At 41.0% G+C, this 25,515-nt stretch overlaps 1 protein-coding gene across 1 annotated transcript in view; it reads right to left on the minus strand.

The window, feature by feature from the left end:
• Positions 1-10,915: 10,915 nt before the first annotated feature.
• LOC139322860 (vascular endothelial growth factor receptor kdr-like) overlaps positions 10,916-25,515 on the minus strand; it is a 197,599-nt gene continuing 182,999 nt past the window's right edge. The window contains exons 29-32 of the mRNA XM_070952110.1: positions 24,761-24,885; positions 23,810-23,888; positions 22,937-23,037; positions 10,916-11,430 (exon numbers count right to left, since the gene is read on the minus strand). Coding sequence (XP_070808211.1) covers positions 11,232-11,430; positions 22,937-23,037; positions 23,810-23,888; positions 24,761-24,885 — 504 coding nt within the window. The 3' untranslated portion in view covers positions 10,916-11,231. The remainder of the gene's footprint in view (positions 11,431-22,936; positions 23,038-23,809; positions 23,889-24,760; positions 24,886-25,515) is intronic.

The raw sequence follows: 25,515 nt of genomic DNA on the forward strand, positions 1-25,515 counted from the left end.
TGGTTTTGATACTTGTGCAGGTAACAAGGTTGTGTAGTGCCTAGAGGAGCAGCGCGACAAGAAAATGGAAAGATTTCAAACCTTCAGTAGATTTAGGTCTGTGCTTTGCTTCCAGCAGGAATTGGCAGGTCTGCAGATCCACGTGAAGGGAGGCTGTGGGGGAACAGAGCATGTGTTGTCTTAGGAAATGCCAGGGTTATTCTGTATAATTCTTTCCCCTGAGAACTTTGGGATGAGGCAAAACACAATTTTTTTTGCTACCCTGTTTTCTGCAGAAAAAACAATTGCAACCAGCCTGCCTTCCATGGAGGACCTGGATCCTGTAGGGGTCAGAAAGAGGGCTGAGAAAATATTTACAGACCCCTCACATCCTGGACACAAACTGTTTCAACTCCTCCCCTCAGGATGCCACTATAGGGCATTGCATGATAAAACAAGTAGACACAGAGACAGTTTTTTCTTCTGCTCCATCACCCCCCCCCACACCGCCTCGCTTAGTGGCCGCGGCACCAGTCCATCACTCAGACTCCTGCTTTGTTGCGGTGGTGATTAAGGAGAAGACGTGGGCCAGTGATCTGAAGGAGGCTGCTGGAGCCGCTGGTGCGAAGCCAGGCTGTTGTCGCACATTGATGGCCTGGCTGCAGGGCCCTCTGGTAAGTCGGTGCAGGATGCACGTGGCAGCTCCATATCCCCATCTTGCTTTGTCCTCCACCCCCCCACTGCCTCGCTTAGTGGCCGTGGCACCAATGCATCACATTGTCCTTCATCCCCCACCTTCTCACTTCATCTTCCACCCCCACACCTCCTGCTCCGTTGTGGTCACCAAAAAAAAAATAAGACCTCCCCAAAAATAAGCCCTGGTGCTTATTTTGGCAACCAAAAATTTGTAAGACTGGGTCTTATTTTTGGGGAAGCACGATAGTAGGGCTGTACTGCTATTATCCTTCTCATCGTTCTCATTGTTCTCACCTTTCATCTTTCCTACTACCCTCTCCTGTTGGTATATTATGTTTTATCATTTGTTGTTTGTATCTTACAATTTATGTGTCAAGGTTCCAAGTAGTATACCCATAGCAAACAAAACTATGAGGCAGGTAGATTCCTCAAAGAATAAGTTTATTGGATATGTCATATTGGCACTCTGACTATCCCCACGGTTTTCACTAATTAAAAGTAAAAGTTTGTCACTTTCTTAAAACTATCAGTCACATGGTCCAATCGGAATACTGTCCGGTTGCTAGGTGACTTCAGACCCCTCCTTCCAAGCACCTGCAGAAATGTCCTCGGTTCCCAAGAGAAAGTATTTTGTTTTGATTACAACACCCCAACGATCTCTATTCCCCCCTCCGTATCCCTCTTCTCCAGTGTGTCAGCACTGAAGTCTCAAAATGGCCCTAGTCAGGCCAGCTTCAGGGTTGACATTATGATTTCTGATCTATATCCTGTCACTTAGTTGTTTGCATGTACACTGAGAGCTTCTGCACCAGAGAAAATTCCTTTGTGTCCAATTACACTTGGCCAATAAAGAATTCTACATCTAAAAAAACCCCTACAAGATGTTGGGCAGAGAAATCCGACTCCTTCTATATCTCCCTGTGCCCTGCACACATGCACAAAAGGCATTGCAACATCGGGTTCACCATTTTACAGATTTTGAAACCCATCTGGGGGCTCCCGGCATCATACAAACGTGAAGAAATGGATGTGTATTTTCAGTCATCCAGTTGTGCCTTCCATTTTGATGTCATTTGATCCACTTAGGGACATCCCCAAGCATTGCCATCTCTGCCAAGGGAGATCCGGCTCTACCAGCCCTGGTAAAAGTTTCATTCATTCCCTCAAATATCTCTATTTGTAACTTTGCTAGACAGGTTTGAAAAGCTGTTTGGACTGCAGTGTTTATATATTCATTTATTAGATTTTTATCCCACCTTTATTATTTTCCATAAGTAATTCAAGGTGGCGAACATACCTAATACTCTTTCTTCCTCTTATTTTCGCCACAGCAACCCTGTGAGGTGGATTGGGCTAAGAGTGACTGGCCCAAGGTCACTCACAGGACTTTGATGCCTAAGGCAGAGCTAGAACTCAACATCTCCTGGTCATTGGCCCAAAGTCACTCAGCCAGATTTCATGCCTAAGGCAGGTCTAGAACTGGTTCTCCTGGTTTCTAGCACTTTCTCGACTGCACCAAACTGGCTCTTGAGAGACATAGAGACTACCTTTCTGATAAGCTCTTTGGGAATCTGATGTGGCCCAGTGGTTTTTTGTGATGCTTAAGGGGGGGGGGGCAATCTGGAAAACAAACTTGGAATTTAATAGAGCAGTAATGTTCCTTGCTGTTTATTAGCTCATAATTGCTAATTTTGTAGATTCCATTTACTGTGACTGAGAGATAACATTACATTTTACTGACTCCTTTCTTCAGTTTTGTTTTGCTCTCCTGCTGGTGGACTAAATATGAGCATTTTTTTTCTACTCCTCCCCTTCAACTCTTTCACTAATAAAGCTTTACCAAAAATTATTTCTGTAAAAAAATGGCAACTGATATATTTTTAAATCTTTTTTTGTGAGTAACCCACAATTTTGGTTCAAAATATGGCTGGCTCTTTATTTATTAAATTTATACACCATGCTTTTCACTGTTTGGGGTGATTGTAGATGGCTATGTAATTCCATTTAATATAGATAAATAAAATTCCAATTCCATCTTTTCAAAGTGAAAATGTGTCTCCTTCAGCTGCAGCTCAGCTCAGTCTGCTTGCTGAGATGTTTGTGGTGGGATAAATGTTGTGACCCATTCAAAGGACCTCTTGCAAAGAGTTAGTTTTACGGGCAAAGAAAGATTGTCTCTTGCCCACTCAGTGGCTTCATGATTGCCTTCATATTAACTCAAGAAATGGGATAATGGAGAAAATTTGGAACTTCTAGCTAAGTCATCTTCCATCTTTTAGACAGGTGAGATGACTTGGAGCTCACCACTTCTTCATCATCTCCAGCTGATGCCCCTGATCTGGCCCTTTTTAGTTCAAGTCTGAAACTTAATGTCTCTATCTTAATGTCATCTTCAGGGGATGTCAAAAAGCCAAAGTAGTGGGACCTTGGTGGTGTCTGAGTTTAGGTGTTTTCTTGAAGCTGGGTAGCATTATCAGTGCTAGAAGGGAGTCTGGTGTGTGGTGAGGAGGGGGAGTGGGGAGGAGGAGGAGAGCAGCTAAGGGGTTCTTTGTACTCTCTGAGCTTGGTTGTTTCCTTTCAGACATTTCATTACCTACCTAGGCTACGTCATCAGTGCTAGAAGGGAGTGGGGTTTGCTCTCTGTTTATGTACTAGTGGCTTACCCTATCAGTGTTGGTGGGGGTGATCTTGATGATCTGATGATGTTTCCTATCTGGGCAATGAAACATCTGCAAGAAAATAACTAATAACTGAGTACCAAGGGCCTCACGGTTCAGCCCCGAGCTACAAATATTTTCTTCTATTGTCATAGTCTCTGTGATTAAACCCCTGCTCCTTTTTATAGGCACTTGGATCACATAGTTGCTTCACCATGTTGAATTTTGATTCCTCTCTGCAGATGCCCCTTTATCTAAGCACGGAATGAAACGAGGTTGAATAATGCTGGATGTGGAGCCATGCAATCAGCAGGAGTTGACTTGAGGCCATGTTTGCTAATCAAAATCAGCAGGCACCAAAGAGACCGTGATTTAATTTGTACATGTTTAAAAAAACCCAAGCCACTTGAATTCAATACATTGCAAAAACTAGAAACTCTGCTTATAGAGGCCATCTAGTGTGCTAGTTTTTGCTAGATTCCTGACATTCTAGATTTCTGAGTTATCCCATAGCATTTTGCTGAATGTTCCTTTTTAATAAGATGTGGGAATCTTCTAATCTCCTTCAGCCTTTGAGAGAACCCTGAAGGGAAGCTAAACAGAGGCCTGCAAGCGAATGTCACCATGGCATGAGACTTTAACCAGAGAGCAGATCCTTGCTTCCTCTTCCTCTCACATTTGCCTCACACCATGCTTTGTTGTTGGTTGCACTATTGCAAAGATAATTTGTGACACCCTTGCTTGGGGCATCAACAGCTCAGAACAAAGTTGGCAAGTAGAACAGAGGAAAAGGTCAAAATTCTTTTCAGAGAGGTGGGGTGGAAAGCAGGGGACAATTTAGAAGTGTGTGTTTTATGAAGAGGCAAATTAACCTTTTGGGACTCCGGAAATTTATTCTGACAAAAGTTTTGCTTCGGGATAAAGGCTGCAGCCTAGAGAGTGAAATGGGAGTAGACAGTTTTTCTGGCTCTGATGGCCCCTGAAGATAAGGGACAGCTACTTGATTTTGCAGAAGAGAGGCTGCCCCAGTTGCATTGTGGGTCTTGGAGAAGCCAAAGGCTGTCGATGAGGACTTTCGAGTTCCAGTGTCCAAGGCAAATGCAAGTAGGTAATAATTTTTCTTCAAGTATCGCCAGCTTCTCTTTCTCTGGGATACTCTCCCAAGGTGCCACTTAAAACCAAAGGCAGCTGTCCAATGGACCTCAATGCAGAACTACAATACTGTGGTTGCAACAATCCAGGTGACTACTAAACAGCAGCAAATTGTTAGGTTTATATATTTTAACAGAACAGAATTGGAAGGGACCTTGGATATCTTCTAGTCCAACCCTTAAGAGCCTTGGTGGCGCAGCAGACTAAAGCACTGTTAAGTGCTGTTAAGTAACACCAGCTGCCTGCAATTACTGCGAGTTCAAATCTCACCAGGCTCAAGGTTGACTCAGCCTTCCATCCTTCCGAGGTAGGTAAAATGAGGACCCGGACTGTGGGGGCAATAAGATGACTTTGTATAAAAAAGAACACCGCCTGGGGGGGGGGGGAGGGCGAAAGCCCTACTAAGCAGGTATATACAAAAGGATGAAGGCTATTGCTTAACGCATTGTAAGCCGCCCTGAGTCTCCGGAGAAGGGCGGCATATAAAAATCGAACCAATAAATAAATAAATAAATAAATAAATAAATAAATAAATAAATAAATAAATAAATAAATAATAAATAAATAAATAAATAAATAAATAAATAATAAATAAATAAATAAATAAATAAATAAATAATAAATAAATAAATAAATAAATAAATAAATAATAAATAAATAATAAATAAATAAATAAATAAATAAATAAATAATAAATAAATAAATAAATAAATAAATAAATAAATAAATAAATAAATAAATAAACCCCCTGCTCAGGCAGGAAACACTACACCATTTTCAGACAAATGGTTGTTCAATATCTTCTTAAAGACCTCCATTAATGGAGCACCCACAACTTCTGAAGCAAATCATCCCACTGATTAATTGTTCTGTCACAAAATTTCTCTAGTTCTATGTTGCTTCTCTTAATTATTTATTTTTTATACAGAAAATGTATATGGCCTCCATAAAACTCACTCACAGTGACTCCAGATAGTTTACAGGAGTCAGGCTATAAATTAAAGCCACATTGGGAGCTAAAGCCCAGTGAGAAGCTCAGGACCTGCATAGTTCTATGACTGCCAATGATTGTGCTAGATTGGTTCATCCAGGAAAATGTAGTATAACCTGGAGAAAATCCTTCTACCAACAAATGGCATCTTAAGGAATAGTAGACTCGGTTCATCTTGTTGATAGAATAACAGAATAACAGAGTTGGCAAGAGGTGGCTTGCCCTTGTCCCCTTTGAGTTGAGAGAGACAGGCCCAAAATCATGATATTGTTCCAATATTGGATAGATTAGATTAGATTAGATTAGATTAGCTTAGTCCCAGATACCTACACCACCCCCTCCTTACTAGATGTTTAGATGGTTGTGAAATATTTCTCTTCAGAAAGGCAACTGGGAATGAGTAAGTATCTACTGAGAACTAGTTTGGTGTAGGCACGAAGGTAGGAAATGAGATTTGGAGTTCTTGTCCTTCTCTACACACAATGATGACTTTGGGCCTGTCACTCACTCTCAACTCAAGGAAGAGGGCAAGGGCAAGCCACCTCAAAAAAACATTTTTTTCCAAGGAAATTGCAGGATTTGTCCAGGCAGTTGACAGAAGTCAAATCTAACTTGACATAAATAAGTAAACAAACAAACAAACAAACAAACAAACAAACAAACAGGTTTTCCTGATTGATGGCATGTTGGAATATAGTTTCATTGTATATTTATGTAACAACTGCAATAGTATTCAGCCAGTAGATGGCAGGGTTTACAAGTTTAGATCTAGGTATATACTCTATGCTCTTTTGTTCTAAGAAGAGTTTCCTGTGACAGTTAAGCAGAAAAGCACATGGTGACTGTACTCTTTGGTTGATCTATGGTGCTATATATAAACAGAATTTCTAACTTTAATAAATAGTAGCAATAAATAATGAGCTGGAGAAAACAGCATTTGCATTTTATTATAGGTGGGTTTAATAGGTTGGGTTGAACCCAGCCTCAATGAGATTTATTGAGTGGCCCATAGGCACTCAACTGAAAACTGAAAAATGCTTTGAATCTCCAGAAAAGTGAATTCCAAGTCAGAGTTGCAGAAATTCACCCAGGACATCCCATGCCAACATTTGAAGAGCAGGCCAAACCAGGACAAAGAACACAAAGCAGGCATAGGCTATATAAATATAGAGTCCTTTTAATTTATATTTGGTTAATAATTACAATACATTTTTGACTACAGGAATAGAGCAGGTTCTTTTCAGTGCATACACTCTTCAGAAAGACAGGACTGGTTTTGGCAGAAGTTCTATGGAATTTGGAGAACAGGATTTTTGCCTAGTTCGTGCTTCCCCCCGCCCCCAAAGTCTTATATTTTCAGACTTCCCCAAATGCCGAGCTGATTTTCAAGGGCACCTAGGGTGGGGTGAGGTGGGGAGGCCCCAAAGGTAAATATAATGGCTACGACATTGCAATCAAAGACCCAAATTTAACAATTGCAAGAGCCGATTATTAAATTTTCTGAAATGTTGCCAGCCAGTTGGGAGCACAGCTGAACCATGATGCCCAATGTGCCAATTAGCTGTTCAGCCATTACGGGTAGTCCTCAGCTTACAACTATCCATTTAGTGACCATTTGAAGTCCATTTGATGGCACTGCAAAAAGTGAGTTATGATTGGTCCTTGCATTTACGACCGTCACAGCATCCTCACAGTCATGTGATCAAAATGTGGGTGCTTGGCAGCTGGCACATATTTATGATGGCTACCACATCTGATAACCATTTGCGCCCTTCTTAGCTGGCTTCTGTCAAGCAAAGTCTGAATGACTGATTCAATTGCAGTGATTCACTTTGCAACCGTAGCAAAAAAGATGTGTGTAAAACTGGGTGTGACTTGCATAACAGCTGCCTTGCTTCCCAATGAAAATTCTGCTTCCAATTGTGGTTATAACTTGAGGACTACCTGCATAGCAGCGGCAACAGCTGCTTGTTAAACATTTACTAGCATACTAATGGCCCCACCTCTTTTTTATGGGCAACGTGGGTCTGATAGCTGTGATAGCTTTATGCCCACAGCTTGCAGGCACCCCTTCCAGTGAAGCCAATTGTGTGACTTGTAATTCTACCATATTAAGAGGGCATCAGCTTGGGGAATGCTTGAAGAAAGCTGGTCCAGTATATAAAGAAATATCAGCATGAATAAAACAGAATTCCCTTGAGTAATAACACAAGTTGAATTAATTATCCAGGGTCGTGTTTAGGAATGCTTTGAAACAAATATAAAGCTGCCTAATCAATTCTGAATATATTTAAACAAGTTTGCAAAGGCCAGCAGCCTTCTGAAGTCATACAGAAATCCCTGAGTTGTATTTAATAACATCAAAATATACCTCTTTGGGCATCTGGTTCTTTTTTTTAGACCACAGAAGTATCTTTTGTCCTTCAGGCTGATTCCCAACTCAAGATTCATGTGACCCTTTTCACTGTTTTCAGAAAGTGCAGTAACATTCAAACCTGAATTTCGACCATAAAAATCAAAATGCCCAAAAACTTAGGGAGGAAGTGATGGTGGCAAATGTCCTTTTTGTGTAACACCCAGATTGGTGACACTTCTGAACTGGTCCCTGGCCTGCAAATAGAGGTGAGAGATTCTGATAAAAAAAGACCCTTGGGTCAGAATTTCCTGCTCTTTTATAGTTAAAAAGGGATATACATAGTTAAATAAATGCAATGCATATTTATACTGAATTGGTTCTACCTAATAAACACTATGAACATAGGTTAAAATCCAGCCAAAATTGAGCAGTTTAGCAATCTTTTGTGGGAAGGATTGGCAGAAATTTCCATCTGTTCCAGTGGAAATCAAAGGACTTGGTCAATGTGGGCTTACTCAGAAGTAAGCACCAAGGAACACAAAGCAATTGGTTTCCTTTTCAATTTGCACAGGATTGCAGTCCAAAGGGCTTGATTTTGGCTGGGTTTTATTACATTTAGAGATATTTCAACATTATTAGAAAAATACTGTAATTAAATTAAGGGGGCAGGAGAAAGATGAGGGAGAAAGGTGAGGATAAAGAATATTAGTAAATAAAATACGAGGAATACAGATCCAATTCTGCTGATGAAAAACAAAATAAAATTAGACTTATCTATGCAATTGAAAAATCACATCCATGCAGAGATGCTTGGCAGAAAGTCTGAATGGGCCTTTGGTCTTTGGAAGAAGCAGAGAACATCCTTTCCCCCCAAAAGTCCAGCTCAGAAAAAGCTTCTGGAGTTATCTCTGAGCTTTAGATTCAGTGCTTAGACCTCTGCAAATGCCATTTGCCAACACAAGGATTCCTCTACTGTCCATGGGCATATTTGATATTGGCATATTTGGTATGGAGAATGAAGAGCAATGAGTAAAGGGGCATGTTAGGAAGGAAGGGAGGGAGGGAGGAAAGGAGGGAGGGAGGGAGGGAGGGAAGAAGGAAAGAAGGGTGGAAGGAGGGAGGAAGGAAGAAGGAAAAAGAAAGGAAAGAATCGGATGGAATGAGAAGGAAGAAGAAACAAACAGATGAAGCAAAAAGAAGGAAGGAAGGAAGGAAGATTGAAGGAAGATGTTCCTATTTGTGATGGCTATAAGTGCCACTGATCTTAACAGACGGAGAAATCACTGAGACTGCCGATGCAAAAGTGCAGTAGCCCCGTCTTCAACAGCCCATTAGCATCCATTTTGCACTGGGAGGGGTTAAGAACCCCTTCTTCCCCCTCAAGAGCCTTGGAACCACATCCCCAGGGGACCTGACTCTGGTCCTGCCTACTTTGGAAAGTGACCCTTGACATGAAGTTTGAATCCCGTTTTGGCTCTCAAGCTGATTGATCCAAGGAGCAGACTCCTGGCTGAGAAAATGCAGCAGTGGCAAGAGTTATGCATTTCCCCAAACCACGGTGTGCTTTAGTTTCACCTACATGTGATTTGTGAATATGGCTAACAGATCTTGAGTCACCTGTGTGTGGTTGGGATGCCAATGACTGCCTTCCCAAAAATTTGGAAATGATTTGGAAAAGTGGCTTTTTTTTCCCAGATATGACAAATGGATCAGCAGCTTCACAACCGTTTGGTGTCCTTCTCTGTTTCTTTAAAAGGTCTGATCTTCCAAAATCACCAAAGGAAGCTTTTCCAAGCTACACTGACTGGGGGATTCTGGGAGTTGAAGTTCACAAATCTCACCCACGTTGAGGAACACTGCTTTAGGCCTTCTTAATTTTTAAGCTACGTATGTTAAAAAAAAAAAGGCACTTGACATATTTGGCTGGCAGCAGTATTTCCCTGTCTTTTTGGTTATATAGCTATTGCTTTCTAAAGTCAAAGTTTTTAAGGCACACTCCAGCTACACTTTCTTTGGTCCCAGTAACTTACTCAAAGACTTAGCATATACAGTACAAGCAAAACTTTCCCACACTTACTTCCATTCCCGTGTCAGAGAGTAAGGCACAGAATCAAGGGTCTGGGGGTGTTACACGTATAAGCAATATTTTTAAGTGGGGTATTTTTATATACTGGAATTGTGGGGACTTTCCACAAAGGGGAAAACATGTGTTTAACTTGTTATATAAAGTCTGGGAGTAAGGCACAGAATCAAGTGATTTTAAAAAAAGGTCCAGAATGTGGTCATGACTACCTGAGCAATGCCTGACCACCTTGATGTTTTGGAATATCCTTCTGTCCCCAACAGTTCTGCACAGGATCCAAATTAATTTGCACCCAGGTGAACTTGGAACATCTCAGAAGATGCGAAATGTAGGTTATATTGTCCTTTTCCCACTGATCCTGTGACTAAATTATCGGCAAATTAAGTGCTTTTCAAAGCAAGCCTCTTTTTACTCTAACCTCATTGCTTCTTACAACAGAGAGGGGGAAACAGGCATGCTTCTTCTCCATGCTTAAGTGACGCTCGCTGCACCTCAGAAGGGTTTCTCTTGCGATCCATTAAGCAGAAAATATTCCTAGCTTAAGCGTAGCAGCTTTAGGGTATAGAGAACAAGCAAGTCTTACACCTCTTTTAAGAAGCTTCTATATTCACAGTTTCACGGGGTCTGACTTTCCTGGCCCACTAAAACACCTGAGGTTTTTTCTTTCCTGTGCTATATTTTTTCATTATTATTGCATTTAGTTGTTTACACTGTTGCACAACAAGCAAAATTATCCACACGAAATCTTTCTCAGCCTCATTCTGCAAGTTGGTTGTGTGCCTAAATATAACTTGCAGTTTGAGGGAGTCTCTGTGCATGTCTCTGTAGGTCTGTTCTGGCAGATTGCTTTAGGTTCTGCAATAAATCTGAGTTTCAGGCTAGGTTTTGATCTCTATACATAAAATATTGAAGATAATTATCCCTGGATAACAACCTCAGTGTTTAGAATGGAATTTCCCTATTAAAAGGAACCAAAAAATATATAGGGAAAATTGGTGTGCAGTCCAGAGCTTTAAGAGAGGAAACCCCACCGAATAAAAGGTAGACTGCAATGACCACAGCATTCAAAAAATATAAATTCAAGGGGAAGGTTAGGAAATAAAAGCCAGAGAGCTTGAAAGGCAGCCTTCAGAGAATTGCTCTTAAAAGAATTCCCACTTGCACTTGCACACTGGGGCTAATGTACATTTGACTTCAAGGTCTGGCTTCTCCACTTAGGACAGGATTTCTGTTAAGCAAGAAGAAAACCAGGAAGCTGGCTTGGAACACTGCATGGTCAGAGATGCAAAAGCTGGTGGTCCCCCCAGGGCTGGTTGGCTACACTGGAGGAGCCGAGTACTGGATCACAGAGTTATAATCAGGAGGTGGGCTGTGGCATTCCAGGCTGGCATCCATGGGCAGAAGAATGGAGTCTTCCATCAGGTCATCCTCCACCGGAATGGTTGGACGGTACTTCACCGATTCTCGCTCATGCTCATTGAACACAGATTCCTTGCTTTTATTGATCGCTTTCCTCCTGTGAGAAGATCCAGAAGAAAACCAGTAAAGTTGGGTTCAAACCCCACAGTAAGTCACAATGCGGTTTGCTGGAGGTTGGCTGAATGGGTCATGTGAATTTAGTCACTGAAGTTTATAAATCATGGCTTATATAGCAGGGATGTCCAGAACAGAGTTTCTCAATCTTGGCAACCTGAAGATGGATGGACTTCAATTCCCAGAATTCCTGAGCCAGGAAGACCCCTGGTTTATAGCTTAGTGTTATGTGAATCCAATTAACACTGAATCATTCAGTCAACTGGAGCTTAGTGCAAAATGCAAACCCAGGGACAACAAGCAACTTGTAGCTGTTTATAGTCATGGACGATCACAAGATTATATGCTTTCTAAGGAGGCTTGTGTGTATGCGTGTGTATACACACGCACACACCATCTTCAGTTGCCACCTTGCACCTAGGCATGACAGCATCTGTCAGCTCATGTTTAAAGAGAACTTTTTAAACAAAGGCATTGAATATTTTACTCTCCAGTCAAAGGGATGACAAGCTTGAGCAAAAGAAAGTCCTATGATTGACCACCTCTGGCAGACATGAAATGCAATTAGTTCCTAAAAAATATTCTTTTCTCCAGAGATACATCCTCTGAAACAAAAACCCTCCAGCATCTTTTTAACATTCTGTATTTGCTGACATTTCAGTCGATTCTTGCCTTCCTGAGCAGTTGACCCAACATTTTATCTCTCAATGTTCTTTCCGTGGCATTAAACCTTTTCTTCTGCAGTTCTCAAACTCTTTTGATTCAGAATGTGCTTTTGGAGACAGGCCTTAAATGACTGATTTCTGTGTACAAGAATCATTCTAAAACATCTGGAAGATCCTAGATTAGGGAAAGCTGCCAATTGTTTTAATTTAGTAATTGATTGCAATTAATTTTTTTTGTTTTCTGATGTTTGTAAACAATAAAGGGGAGGGGAACTTTGCCCTGCCCAATTTTCACTTCCACTGTATATACCAGTATTTGATTTTACCATGCTCTTACATTTCTGTAAGCAGCAGGCAAGTGGATGAATTATACCTGAATGTTTTTTTTTTAAAAAAAGTTCCTTACTTACAGTATATGGCACAGAGGAAGACAAGGACATATGTGCAGTTTGTAGCACCCCTTGATTTCATGTATAAATGAAATTTATTTATTTATTTATTTGTTTGTTTATTTATTTGTTTGTTCAACTTGTATGCCGCCTTTCCCCAAGGACTCAAGGCAGCTTACAATGCATTTAAAAACCATATATAAAACATTAAAAGTTAAACCATTAAAAACAATTAAAACCCATTCACATCATTCATGGCCGGATCTCGCCAAATCGCAAGAGCGAGATCAACAGCCCCAGGCCTGCCGGAAGAGCTAGGTCTTCACCGCTTTTCGGAAGGCCAATAGGGTGGGGATGGTCCGGACCTCAGGAGGTAACTGGTTCCAGAGAGCTGGGGCAGCCACAGAGAAGGCCCTCCCCCACGGGCCCACCAGCTGGCATTGTTTAGCTGACGGGAACCGGAGGAGACCAACTCTGTGGGATCTTACCGGTCGCTGGGAGCTATGCGGCAGAAGGCGGTCTCGAAGATAGCCTGGCCCTGAGCCATGTAAAGCTTTAAAGGTAATAACCAACACCTTGAATTGTGACCGGAGACCAATAGGGAGCCAGTGCAGCTCGTAGAGAATGGGTGTAATATGGGTGTACCTAGGTGCACCCACGACAGCTCTCATGGCTGCGTTCTGGACCAACTGTAGTCTCCGAACACTTTTCAAGGGTGAACTGAGGATATTCTATCCATTATATTTGACTGATTGAGCAATTTGTTACTATAACAAGGAAATCTATGGCAGAATTTTTATAATTGGTTAATTCAATTTCCTTAAAGGTTACAGCATGCCATTTGCAAAACAAGTTCTCAGAGATTAGATATGCTGATGTTGGGAAATGCTCAGCCTGGCAGGGAGGAGGTATCAAGCAAAGAGATAGTTTGGAGTCACTGTGCAACTGTCAAAGGGCCAGAGATGGCCTTCCCTGAATTCACTGGAATCTTATCTAATTGTTCCCAAGAGAAGGCTGCCAGACTGGGGAAATTCCTGTATTATAGGCAGAACATAATAAAGTAGTTAGTTTGAATGCTGCAAGTATGGGCCCGGTTAACAGAATAACAGAGTTGGAAGGGACCTTACAGGTTTTCTAATCCAACCCACTGCTCAAGCAGGGAATTTTATACCATTCCACACAAATGGTTGTCCAATCCCTTCTTAAAAACTTCTCGTGTTGGAACAACCACAACATCTGAAGGCAACACATTACTCCGGTTAATTGTTCTCACTTTCAGGAAATTTCTCCTTATTTAGTTCTCTTTGCTTCTTATCTGGCCTTCTGGTGCTTTGGAGAATAGGTTGACCTCCTCTTCTTTTTGGAAGCCTCTCAAAAATTGGAACACTGCTATCATGTCAGTATGAGTCCGTCTTTCCATTAAACTACTAGACATTCCCAATTCGTGCAAGTCTTCTTTATATGTTTTAGCTTTCAGCCCCGTAATCATCTTTGTTGCTCTTTTCTGCACACTTTTCAGAGTCTCTACATCTTTTTTATAATATGATGACCAAAACTGGATGCAATGACAAAACTTTCTTGTGGTCACAAAGAGTGACCATAATAAAATATTTAGCTTGAAATCTACAGGTGTGGGTGGGGTCTGGATGTTTGCAACGGACAGCTGACTAGTTAAAGGATAGTATAATGAGGCTGAGTTTTCACTCTTATCACTTCTTCTTTCCAATTTTCATAGTTGGCATTTTCATTCCACCAGCATCACATGCCACAGCTGGTTTATATCTCTCCAAAAATACAGGAAGATAAAAAGAGGCCATCTTGCTTACATGCATACCACTCCATAAACACCACTGCATGAAAATGCTTAATTTGATGGACTGAGTCTTTGCAGGGATGCTATGTAGACAAAACCAAAGTCTAGGTTGCAGTGAGCACATGAAGCTACTATTCAAGGAAAGAAAAAGGCCAAAAGATTTAGCTGTTTCAGACAGGTTGAATGTACAGTTGAGTGAATGTAAGCTCAATCAGCCTCTATTCTTCAATGGCCCAGAGAAGAAAGACCTAAACGGAAACTATCCTGCAAAGGTCACAACCAAGGCATAAAATTTTTGGAGTTTGGTCCAAAAATTAACAGAATAACATACACACACACAAACCAGCAGAATTTTGATGGTCCCATGGTGGTTACCATCTTTGGTTTGTTGACCACAGTCTGCAAACACACTTGGTGGCAACTGAAGAGCCTAGGTTGACATCAACTTGCAAAGCCCCATGTCTAATAATTGCTCAGTTTTGTAGTGAAAAGAAGGCAGATGCGTTAATTAGGAGACTGTGATAATTTAACCTCAAATTAAATGTAGCAGATGGTGCTACTATTCCAGAATATAAAGAAAGCTCAATCACGTTTGTGCATTCTTAAGAGTAAGGTCCAACTTGTTCAGAGAAACCTGACCCTAAAGAAGGGTGTATTTAATAGATTTCCTCAAACTGAAAAAAAATGTCCCATACAAAAAGAGCTTTAATTCTTGCGAGAAGCCAGATGGTTCTCCTTGTTCTCTACAGCAGAGTTAGACCTTGTGCTGGAATTTGTCTGATAATAACTGCAAGAAATGAGCTGCTGGGACTGATGAGGTAGTCCTCGATTTACAATGGTTCGTTTAGTGACCATTCAAAGTTACAATGGCACTGAAAAAAGTGATTTAGGACTATTTTTCACTCTAGTGACCGTTGCAGCATCCCCACGGTCACGTGATCAGAATCCAGATGTTTGGCAACTGGTTCATATTTATCTCACCATTCCTGTTTCCCACGGTCATGTGATCCCCTTTTCCAACCTTCTGACAAGCCAGGTCAATGGGGAAGCCAGATTCACTTAACAACCATATTACTAATTTAACAACTGCAATGATTCACTTAGCAACTGTAGTAAGAAAGGTCGTAAAATGGGCCAAAACTCACTTAACAAATTTCTCACTTAGCAACATCAATTTGGGGGCTCAATTGTGGTCGTAAGTTGAGGACTACTTGCATAGATGTTTAATGAGGTGTTTGGGGAAGTTTTCTTTGCAAGAGAAAGGGTTTTAAATGCAATACTATGGTAGTTATGAGTCTAAACTGGAATTTGCTAATGTGAACGGGGCTGTTAAAATCACTGCCAGCCCCACCATCATCTGTAACTCAGAACAAATAACAGGATACAGAAATTGACCGGAATGCATTTTTGAAAGTAGTAGCGTTAATGTAAAATGACCAGAATGTTGTATGGTAGTTGGATAAGTTTTATGTGTTAATTTCAGCATTCTTCCAGGTTGAAATTATGTGAAAACCTTTAGTACAGATAGTCTGTCAGGGTTCTCTGACTTACTCCACTTACTCCACTTACTCCACTTACTTACTTGCTCCACTTAGTTACTCCACTTAGTTACAACCATTCATTTAGGGACCATTCAGAATTAAATGGCACTGAAAAAAGTGACTTTTGACCATTTTTCACACAACTGTTGCAGCATCTCAATGGTTGCATGATCAAAATTTTGATGCTGGGCAACTGGCGTGTATTTATGACGGTTGCAGTGTTCTAGGGTCATGTGATCACCTTTTGCGACCTTTTGACAAGCAAAGTCAATGGGGAAGCCAGATTCACTTAATGACCACATTACTAACTTAACAACTGCAGTGATTCACTTAAAAACTGTGGTAAGAAAGGTTGTGAAATGGGGCAAAACTCATTTAGCAACGGTCTCGCTTAGCAATAGATATGTTGGGCTCAATCATAGTCGTAAGATGAAGACTATTCATTAAGTACAGTACATGGTCAAGAGATAGACAACTGAGTTCCTATCAGAATCTTTCTTGATTCCCACAGGTTCCCATCAGATATAATATTTAAAGACTTCTTTTACTTAAACATAGATAAGAAGTCAGTTTAGATACCCTTGAACTGGGCTGCAGAAATTTGAACTTCCATTAGGGGGCAGCAAGAGTCAGAACATTCTCTGTCTTGTTGCTGGCCTCTGCTGGTTGTCTCTTGTATGATAGCTGAGATATGGTAACCCATTGCCTCCATGCTGCAAAGCAAAAAAACCTGACTCTTGGTATCTGTTCCACCCAAGGCCTACTGCCCTGGGGGTTGGTTGCTTTTCTAGAAGTCCTGGGAGGTGAAACAGATGGCTGATCAGATTGATTCTCTTTGAGTACCCAGGCCAAGAGCTGAAGAAGCTTCTTGGATAAGAAGCAAAATGTCTTCCCCAAGAAAAAAACAAAATCCAGTGGCCCCTTGAAAATGCACCTTTGGGACAACCATGAACCTGGATGACTGAGAATCTCCATAGACAAGCCAACATGAAAGGCTCCCTTCTCACAAAGTGTAGTTCAGGGGTGACCACGGCTATTCTCTTGCCTGTTTTGACCACACCCTGTAAATACTCTGATACAACTATTTTTAATGGGCTCTCAAACAATTTAATAACCTGTCCTGCTGAATCCAGGGATAGTATAAATCACGGCTTGGAGTCCCAACTTAAATAGTTAGTGGTGGCAATTGGAATCCCTAGGATTTTATCAAGGAATGGAGAAGTCTCCCATTTCTCGCAGATGACTGGATTTTAGTAAAAGAAATAGCTGGCCAACTGGAGTGGCTTTCTGGACAAAGCTGAATGGTATTTAAAGGTTACAAGTTCAGCCCTCAGCACCATGAAGTACACTTGGAGAAATTCCTCCTTGAATTCCAGTTCCTGCTATTTAACATGATAATAATACCAGGCCAAAGGGTCTGGGAATCACTTTTCGGTAAAAACACCTTTTTGTGTTCTGGTATTTTTAGCCCTAATTATTCCTGAGCTTAGAACAATACCTTTTCTAGATGGCACAAAAGCTAAGTGACATCTCTGTGGTCCACCCTGAAACCCAACACAGTCTAGACCAGAGGTCTCCAAACTTGGCAACTTTAAGACTTGTGGACTTCAACTCCCAGAATTCTTCAGCCAGAAAAGCTGGGAGTTAAAGTCCACAAGTCTTAAAGTTGCCAAGTTTGGAGACCCCTGGTCTAGACTCTCACTATGAATAGCCAGCCTTGAATTCTGAGAGCCTTTTGTTCTTTCAGTGGAAAACTTCATTTGTTGCAGACAAAGATTCAGCCTGTGTCTCTCTGTGTGTTCAGCAACTGAGTGGAGGGAAGATCTAAGCCAAGTCCATGTCCTTCTAATGCTCAGAACTGAACTTGTCCACCCACTTTGCTCTCTGTCTTCCTAATCTCAAGTTATTCCCTTCACGATCCCAGCATCAGGGTTCTCTGTCTTCACCGAATGCTTCATGTGAGCAGTCTACACTCGAGTGTGTCAATTCACACCCCCAACTGAAGGAAGAAAAGAAACACGAGACAAAGGGAGGGAGAGAGAGAAGCCTCAGAAGTTCAAAAGCCACCCAGACTTGGAAGAGCCTATCAGAAGTTTTACAGAAGGTGAGGCAGATCATTTATAACAAGCCCAGAATAAATATTTTCAATCAAGAGAGATGGATCGTTAGCAACCTTGATCCGTCCTTTCCTTTTGCCTCTGAGCAACTGATTGGGAAGAGAACTGACAAGAGCTCTTTCCCAAAGACTGTGGAGAGATGCAACGTATCTCTTGGGTCAGGGCTTAACCTGACATCTGTTTCAAGGCCAGCTTATTCTATGGGAAATGCAGGGCGCAAGAAAAGGTAGAGATGAAATGTTGGATTTAATTTGCTTGTTGAGTCAAGTATGACTTTAATTTTGGCAGGCTGACCCAACAGAATATACAGGTAGTCCTCGACTTATAACCGCAATGGAGCTCAAAATGTATGTTGTTAAGTGAGAAATCTGTTAAGTGAGTTTTGCCCATTTTACGACTTTTCTTGCCACACTTGTTAAGTGAACTGCAGTGCAGTTGACAAGTTAGTAACCCGGTTGTTAAGTGAATCTGGCTTCCCTATTGACTTTGCTTGTCAGAAGGTCACAAAAGAGGATCACGTGACCCCAGGACATAGCAATGGTCATAAATATGAACCAGTTGCCAAGCACCTGAATTTTGTTCACATGATCCTGGGGATGCTGCAAAGGTCATAACTGTGAAAAACGGTCATAAGTCACTGCTTTTCATTGCTGTGGTAACTTTGAATGATCATTAAACAAACTGTTATAAGTGGAGGATTACCTGTAGTTACATGGATAATAACATATCAGGATGATAATAGGGCACATCCAGGAATGACACTGCCTCTAGCTCAGTGGTTCCCAAACTTGGCAACTTTAAGCCTTGTGGATTTCAACTCCCAGAATTCCCCAGCCAGAGTGGGAAATGATTAGCAAAAAGTTCATCTATTCCTTCTGCTTGGTTGAATGGCCTGGAGTATACACAAATGGCAATGCCACTCTTTTTTCCTTTTATGTTGACTCACGTGCTTTCATCCCTTATCGTGTGCATCTCTGTAGAGAGGAAGTGGTGTCTTACATATAATGCAACTCCATCTCCTCTTTTGTACATTCTAAATATTTATTTACATTATAAATTTTATATATTTATGTACATTCTAAATACTTGGAAAATTGGAGATTAAGATGCTGGAATATAAAGAGGTAGACCTTGCTTAGCCATGGAAGATTATAGAATGCCTTGGAGCCAGTGGGAAGGTGCCTAATTTAGGAAGACCTGAAGAAACTTGTACTGTAAGATGTATATGAAACATTCAGGCAACCACTAGATGGTAGCAAAGAAGTAGAAAGAACCTTGTGGTCTCGTCACTAGAGCAGAACACAAAAGGTTATTACACAGTGATGATATATTATGTCTGATTGATAAATCTGAAAGTTCACTGCCATAAGTAATTGATACACTACAACAGAGGTAAATTATCAGATTACTGTACTTGATAAATCTATTGTACTTCTCATAGGCTCCAGTGTACCTGTGAAATTTGAAAACTTGGCTTTTATTAGGTGTTTGAATTCTTTTAAATCTTGGAATACATGTTTCTGTTTCTTTCACAATAATTATCATTATCATTATAAAATATCACTTTATAAAGCTTTGGTAAGACTACATACTGCATCTAATTTTGGTCACCACAATATATATATATATATATATATATATATATATATATATATATATATATATATATATATATATATATATATATATATATATATATATAAAATATAAAAAAGATGTTGAGACTCTGGAAAGAGTGCAGAGAAGAGCAACAAAGATGATTTGGGGACTGGAGACTAAAATATATGATGAACAGTTGCAGGAATTGGGTATGTCTAGTCTACTGAAAAAAAAAAGAACTAGGGTTGATTTGATAACAGTATCCCAGTATTTGAAGGGCTGCCACAAAGAAGAGGGGGTCAACCTGTTTTCCAAAGCACCAGAAGGCAAGACAGGAAGCAATGGATGGAAACTAATCATGAAGAGAAGCAACCTAGAACTAAGGAGAAATTTCCCAACAGAGAGAACAATTACCATAATCAGTGGAACCACTTGCCTCCAGAAGTTGTAGGTGCTTCATCACTGGAGGTTTTTAAGAAGAGACTGGACAGCCATTTGTCTGAAATGGTATAGGGTCTCCTGCTTGAGCAGTGGGTTGGACTAGAAGACCTCCAAGGTTCCTTTCAACTCTGCTATTCTGGAACCCATTGCTTCTTGTCCTGCCCTCAGGTGTTTTGGAGAATAAGCTGACCCACTCTTTTCTGTGGCAACCCCTCAGGTACTGGAAAGTGCTATCATATCACTCCTAGTCCTTCTCTTTGTTAGACTAGACATACCTACCGGTAGTTCCCCCAGTCGTTCATCGTATGGTTGAGCCTCCAGATCCCTTATCAACTTCTGCATGATCCTTACCATTCATTAGGGTTACTGGTCTGCAGTTTGTTCCCTGGCAGCTGTATCAATTGGACCTTGTCCCTAATTGCTCCTGATCTTTAGAAGACTTCCTACTGAGACAATAAGCTGAAGTCTTTGGGGGCCTTCAAGAAGGCCTTCAAATGCATTTTGGTGCTCTTTTAGCTATGTTTTAATTCAGAGATGTAGTCCTCTGAATGGTGTCTGTCCTTGCCTTTGGCTGTGCTGAGAAGGGTAGTCCTGTGATGTATAGACGTCCATAGATTTCCCCACTTCTGTTAACAGCTTCAATTGTTTTAATTGTTTGATTGGTATGTGACTGTTTTTAATTGGTACTGAATTTTTTGATTTAGCAGTTTTAATATATACATACCATTATTTAATGTAATGTTTCTCAAACCTGGCAGTTGTAAGATGTGTGACCTTAAACTCCCAGAATTCTGGCTGGGGAATTATGGGAGGTGAAAGCCACACAACTTATATTGGCAAGTTTGAGAAACAACGTACTGTAATTATATATTTTTGAATGATATATATAAAATGTAAAATAATATTTACGTAATAGAAATAGGGATGTATTATGACAATATGCTACATTTGCTTAACAGCCGTGAGAGTAAATATTCCAGTTTTATCATCTGTAGCAAAGAGTCAAATATTTGAGAGTGCTCAGATTGTTAATAAAGCTGCAGGACTAAGATAATCGCCATCAGTCAATTGCAAAAGGCAGTTTTACTTAGAATATAAAACATAGAATAACAGGGTTGGGAGGGACCTTGGAGGTCTTCTAGACCAACCCCCTGCTTAAGCAGGAGACCCTATTCCAATACAGGTAGTCCTCGACTTACCACAGTTTGTTTAGTGAATGTTCAAAGTTATAATTTATTTATTTATTTATTTATTTATTTATTTATTTTTTAAATTTATATACCGCCCTATTCCCGAAGGACTCAGGGCGGTGAACAGCGAAAGATAAAAATACATGTAATACAAACATTAAAAAAACCCAATTAAAATATACTAAACACTCTGGTCCTAGATAATTCAAGACATCCCAGTTTAAAAACAAAATCAGAAGCAATATGAAGGGAAAGTTAGGCCAGGCCGGCCTGCTGAAACAGGAATGTTTTGAGGGCACGGCGGAAAGTGCGCAGATCCGGGATCTTCTGTATCTCTGGGGGGAGCTCGTTCCAGATGGTGGGTGCCCCCACAGAAAAGGCTCTCCCCCTGGGGGCCACCAGTCGACACTGTTTGGCTGACGGCACCCTGAGAAGCCCCTCTCTATGGGAGCGTACTGGGTGGTGACAGGCTACTGGTGGCAGAAGGCGGTCTCGTAAGTACCCCGGTCCTAAGCCATGGAGCGCTCTAAAGGTGGTAACCAAGACCTTGAGGCGCACCCGGAAGACCACCGGGAGCCAGTGCAGCTCGCGCAGGAGGGGAGCCACATGGGAGCACCATGCTGCTCCCATAACTACCCGCGCGGCCGCATTCTGGACCAGCTGGAGCCTCTGGGTGCTCCTCAAGGGGAGCCCCACGTAGAGAGCATTACAGTAGTCCATAATGACACAGAAAAAATGACTTATGACCATTTTTCACACTTGTGCAGCATTCCCATGGTCATGTGATCAAAATTCTGATGCTTGGCAACTCACTCATATTTATGACGGTTGCAGTGTCCTGGGGTCATGGGATCAGCTTTTGAGATCTTTTGACAAGCAAAGTCAATGGGGAAGCCAGTTTCACTTCACAACCGTGTTACTAACTTAACAACTGCAATGATTCACTTAACAACTGTGGCAAGACAGTCGTAAAATAAAGCAAAATCCACTTAACAAATCTCACTTAACAACATAAATTATGGGCTCAGCCTCAGTTGTGGTTGTAAGTCGAGGACTACCTATAATTACCTTTATAGGTAACTATAGTACCTTTAATATTATTGAACAACATCTGTTTATCCCAGGTCCTTGGGAAGGACTTGACAGGTAGGCAAAAATGCCAAATCTAGTCTAAACATCTGGCTTATTAAGTGATCAACTATAATAATCAACAATGCTCAGATTTGGAAGGAAGGAAAAAAGGAATGACTCTGGTAATCTAAAGTGAATGATTATTTCATGCATTATTGTTGGTTTGTGGCCTTTCTGGGAAGATGGCGAGACCACAGGTATAGACATGGAAGAAACCCGGGAGTATCAATACTTAGAAATGATAGAAAATATTTGTAGTTTGGGTGGTAGATGTTGGTGGTGGTTTGTTCTCTGGGCTTGCTGTTTACCTTCCAAACATTTCGTCACCAGTGTAGGTGACATCCTCAACAAGACTTTGGCTGAAGTGTCTTGTTTCAGTTCTTCTCCACTTTTACTGATCTCATGTGATCATGTGGTTGGTAGGTTTCATGTGGGCATGTGGTTGATGAGTCACGTGATGACCTTCACACGACATCACCAGCTGGTCACATGTCCCACCAACCACATGACCACATGAGATCAATAAAAGAGAAGAACTGAAGTCCCGCTAAGGATGTCATTTAGCCTAGAAAACAAACCACTGCCAACACTATCAATACTTACGCAAGAGCCATGATTCCATAAGGCCAGGATCGGATCTCCAGCCTCTTCCGGCTCTTGATTTCATCCAGGGTCAACACCATCCCACTGTCTGATTCACCGTCCTGCAGAAGAGGAGGAAGAAGGGACTCAGGACATCCTGATGAAGGCTTCTCATTCAAAACCAAAGGCTGGACTGGCCCCCATGCAAGGATCATTTAGCTCCAGAAAAACACTTCTTCCTCTTCCCAGGTTTTTCACTGGCTTTTAATTGTATTTACAATCACACAACTTTCATTTTTTGGAAACCTGCCTTTACACTGGATAGATGATATAGCAAGTTTTTATTTTGCACTACCATATTCTGCGTTTCCCTTGGATAATAGTGGCTGATGTTTTCTTCTCCTTTTCCATCTCCCCAGCTTTGCTTACTTGGCTGGCAAATTTACCATCCTATTAAATCTTATTGCAATAGCATTTAGACTTATATACTGCTTTACAGCCTAAGCAGTTTACAGAGTTAGCATCTTGCCCCCAACAATCTGAGTCCTTATTTTACTGATCTCTGAAGGATGGAATGCTGACTCAACCTTGAGCTGGTGAGGATCAAACTCTTGGCAGTGGGCAGAGTTAGCCTGCAATAATGCATTCTAACCACTGCACCATCATGGCTCATTATGGCAGGATAAACCCATAAATGATAATACAAACTATTGAATGCATTATGCACCTATTGGTATTCTGTATCATTGGAAAACTTCAATTATTTGTTGCTTTTCAGCTAGTTATTTATATTCAGGGATGGGTTTCCTAGCTGTTCCCTGTTTGCAGATTTCCCCCTTAACAGTAACCACTTCCAGGTGGGCAGTGAAAAACACCTGTTTGGTTCACGCTCACCTCATGTATCATCTTCTCCTTCTCTACAGGCACCTCATCAAAGGTCTTGACACTGAGTGGCCGGTTCTTGGAGTTAATGCTGAAAATAAAGAGGAGGTAAGATTTTGGGTTGCCCACACATGGCCATTAAGGAGGGGGTAGTTGACGCAAGGATTAACTTTTCTGTCCATGCATGTGAAAGCAAGATAGTAAAAAAAAAGCATTTTGATCAGTCCCCTAATCATCATTTTTGATCTTCTCTATGCTCTTTCTAGACTAGAGTCTCAACACCTTTTTTGTATCCTGGTGAACAAAATGGGACACAGTATTCCAATGCAGAATAAAAAGTGATACTAATACTTCTCATGATTTTCTTACTGTCCCTTTGTTGATGCAGCCTAAGACTGTATTGGCTCTTTCGGCAGCTGCAGCACACTGCTGGATCATATTTAAGCTGCCTGGTATGTTCTTAGGAATAAAAGAAACAGCCACTAAGTGGTCAGACTGTTGGGAGAAGCTTCAAAAATACAGTGGAGGGACAATTTAGTTTCCACTGCTATCCACCTTTCCTTCCAGGTACTTACTTTTTCACTATAGAAAACATTGATTTCCATTAATTCCTTTGGCGATGCTGCAAAAAAGAGATGTATTGCTACTTCTATCACATCCAGGACTTTTAGGGCTCTTCTGATCCCTTGTTACAATGAGATCAATGGCTGTGCCTCAGTATTGATTGAACAAGGCAACATAGGGACAATTTTGAGATTTTACAGGCTATCCTAGACTTTTTAGTAGACATTTTCACAGTCTACAAATCTGGGCTTTCACATCTATTAGTGCCAGTCAAGGAAAAATAACGGACTCTTTCAAAACACGAGAAAAAGAGGAAACAAAGAAAGAACAGAATTAATCAATCAGATGGTCGTTCCTGGTTGGGAAAAGGTTTTTCGTTGCTTGAAGTTGCTTCCTTACCTTGCTTCTATAGCACTCCAGCGGTGAATGAAGTTGCTCACGTTCTCTTCCAAGATGCAGATCTTGGGGTTGGACTCTCCATCAGGACACAAGGTGATGTTCAGCGGGATATAGTCTTTCCCATCCTTGAGAAAAGAAAACAGAAACTAAGGCTTATTTTTCTTACTTACTTTAGAAATCATTAACTGCCACATTCCTCTAATTCTCTTAGGACAGGGGTGGGCAATTGTGGCTCTTTTACAACCTGTAGACTTCAACTCCCAGAATTCCTAAGACAGCCAAGCTGTCTCAAACTGTCTCAAGCCAAGCTGTCTCAAGAATTCTGGGAGTTGAAGTCCACAGGTTGTAAAAGAGCCACAATTGCCCACCCCTGTCTTAGGAGATCACTTTACCTGAAGGTTTCAGGAGATTAAAATTTTCATTTTCTGGGACCCAGCTGCAATATTTTGGCAATGCACCAGCAATGACATTTTGTCCAACATACACTTGAACTCACAATCTCCTGCTTACTAGTCTGAAGCCTTACCCAAATTAGCTGAGATTTCATATTTGGAGCCTTAGATGTTCTAGATTTCAGCTCTCATCATCCATAACTAGAGGTGATGGGAGTTATAATCCATGAATATCTCAAGGGCCACAGCTTCTGTACGCTGCCTAAACTACTAAATTTCTTTGCTTCCTTTCCCTTGTGCTCAACACTTATCTGTGTACCAAAATCTGTTAATCTTCCAAGGAGCTGAATGTGGAGAAGAAAT

Source organism: Pituophis catenifer, unplaced genomic scaffold (genome assembly GCF_029215685.1).
Source record: "Pituophis catenifer annectens isolate HBS135680 unplaced genomic scaffold, rPitCat1.0.hap2 SCAF_11, whole genome shotgun sequence".
In the NCBI taxonomy this organism is placed as follows: domain Eukaryota; kingdom Metazoa; phylum Chordata; class Lepidosauria; order Squamata; family Colubridae; genus Pituophis; species Pituophis catenifer.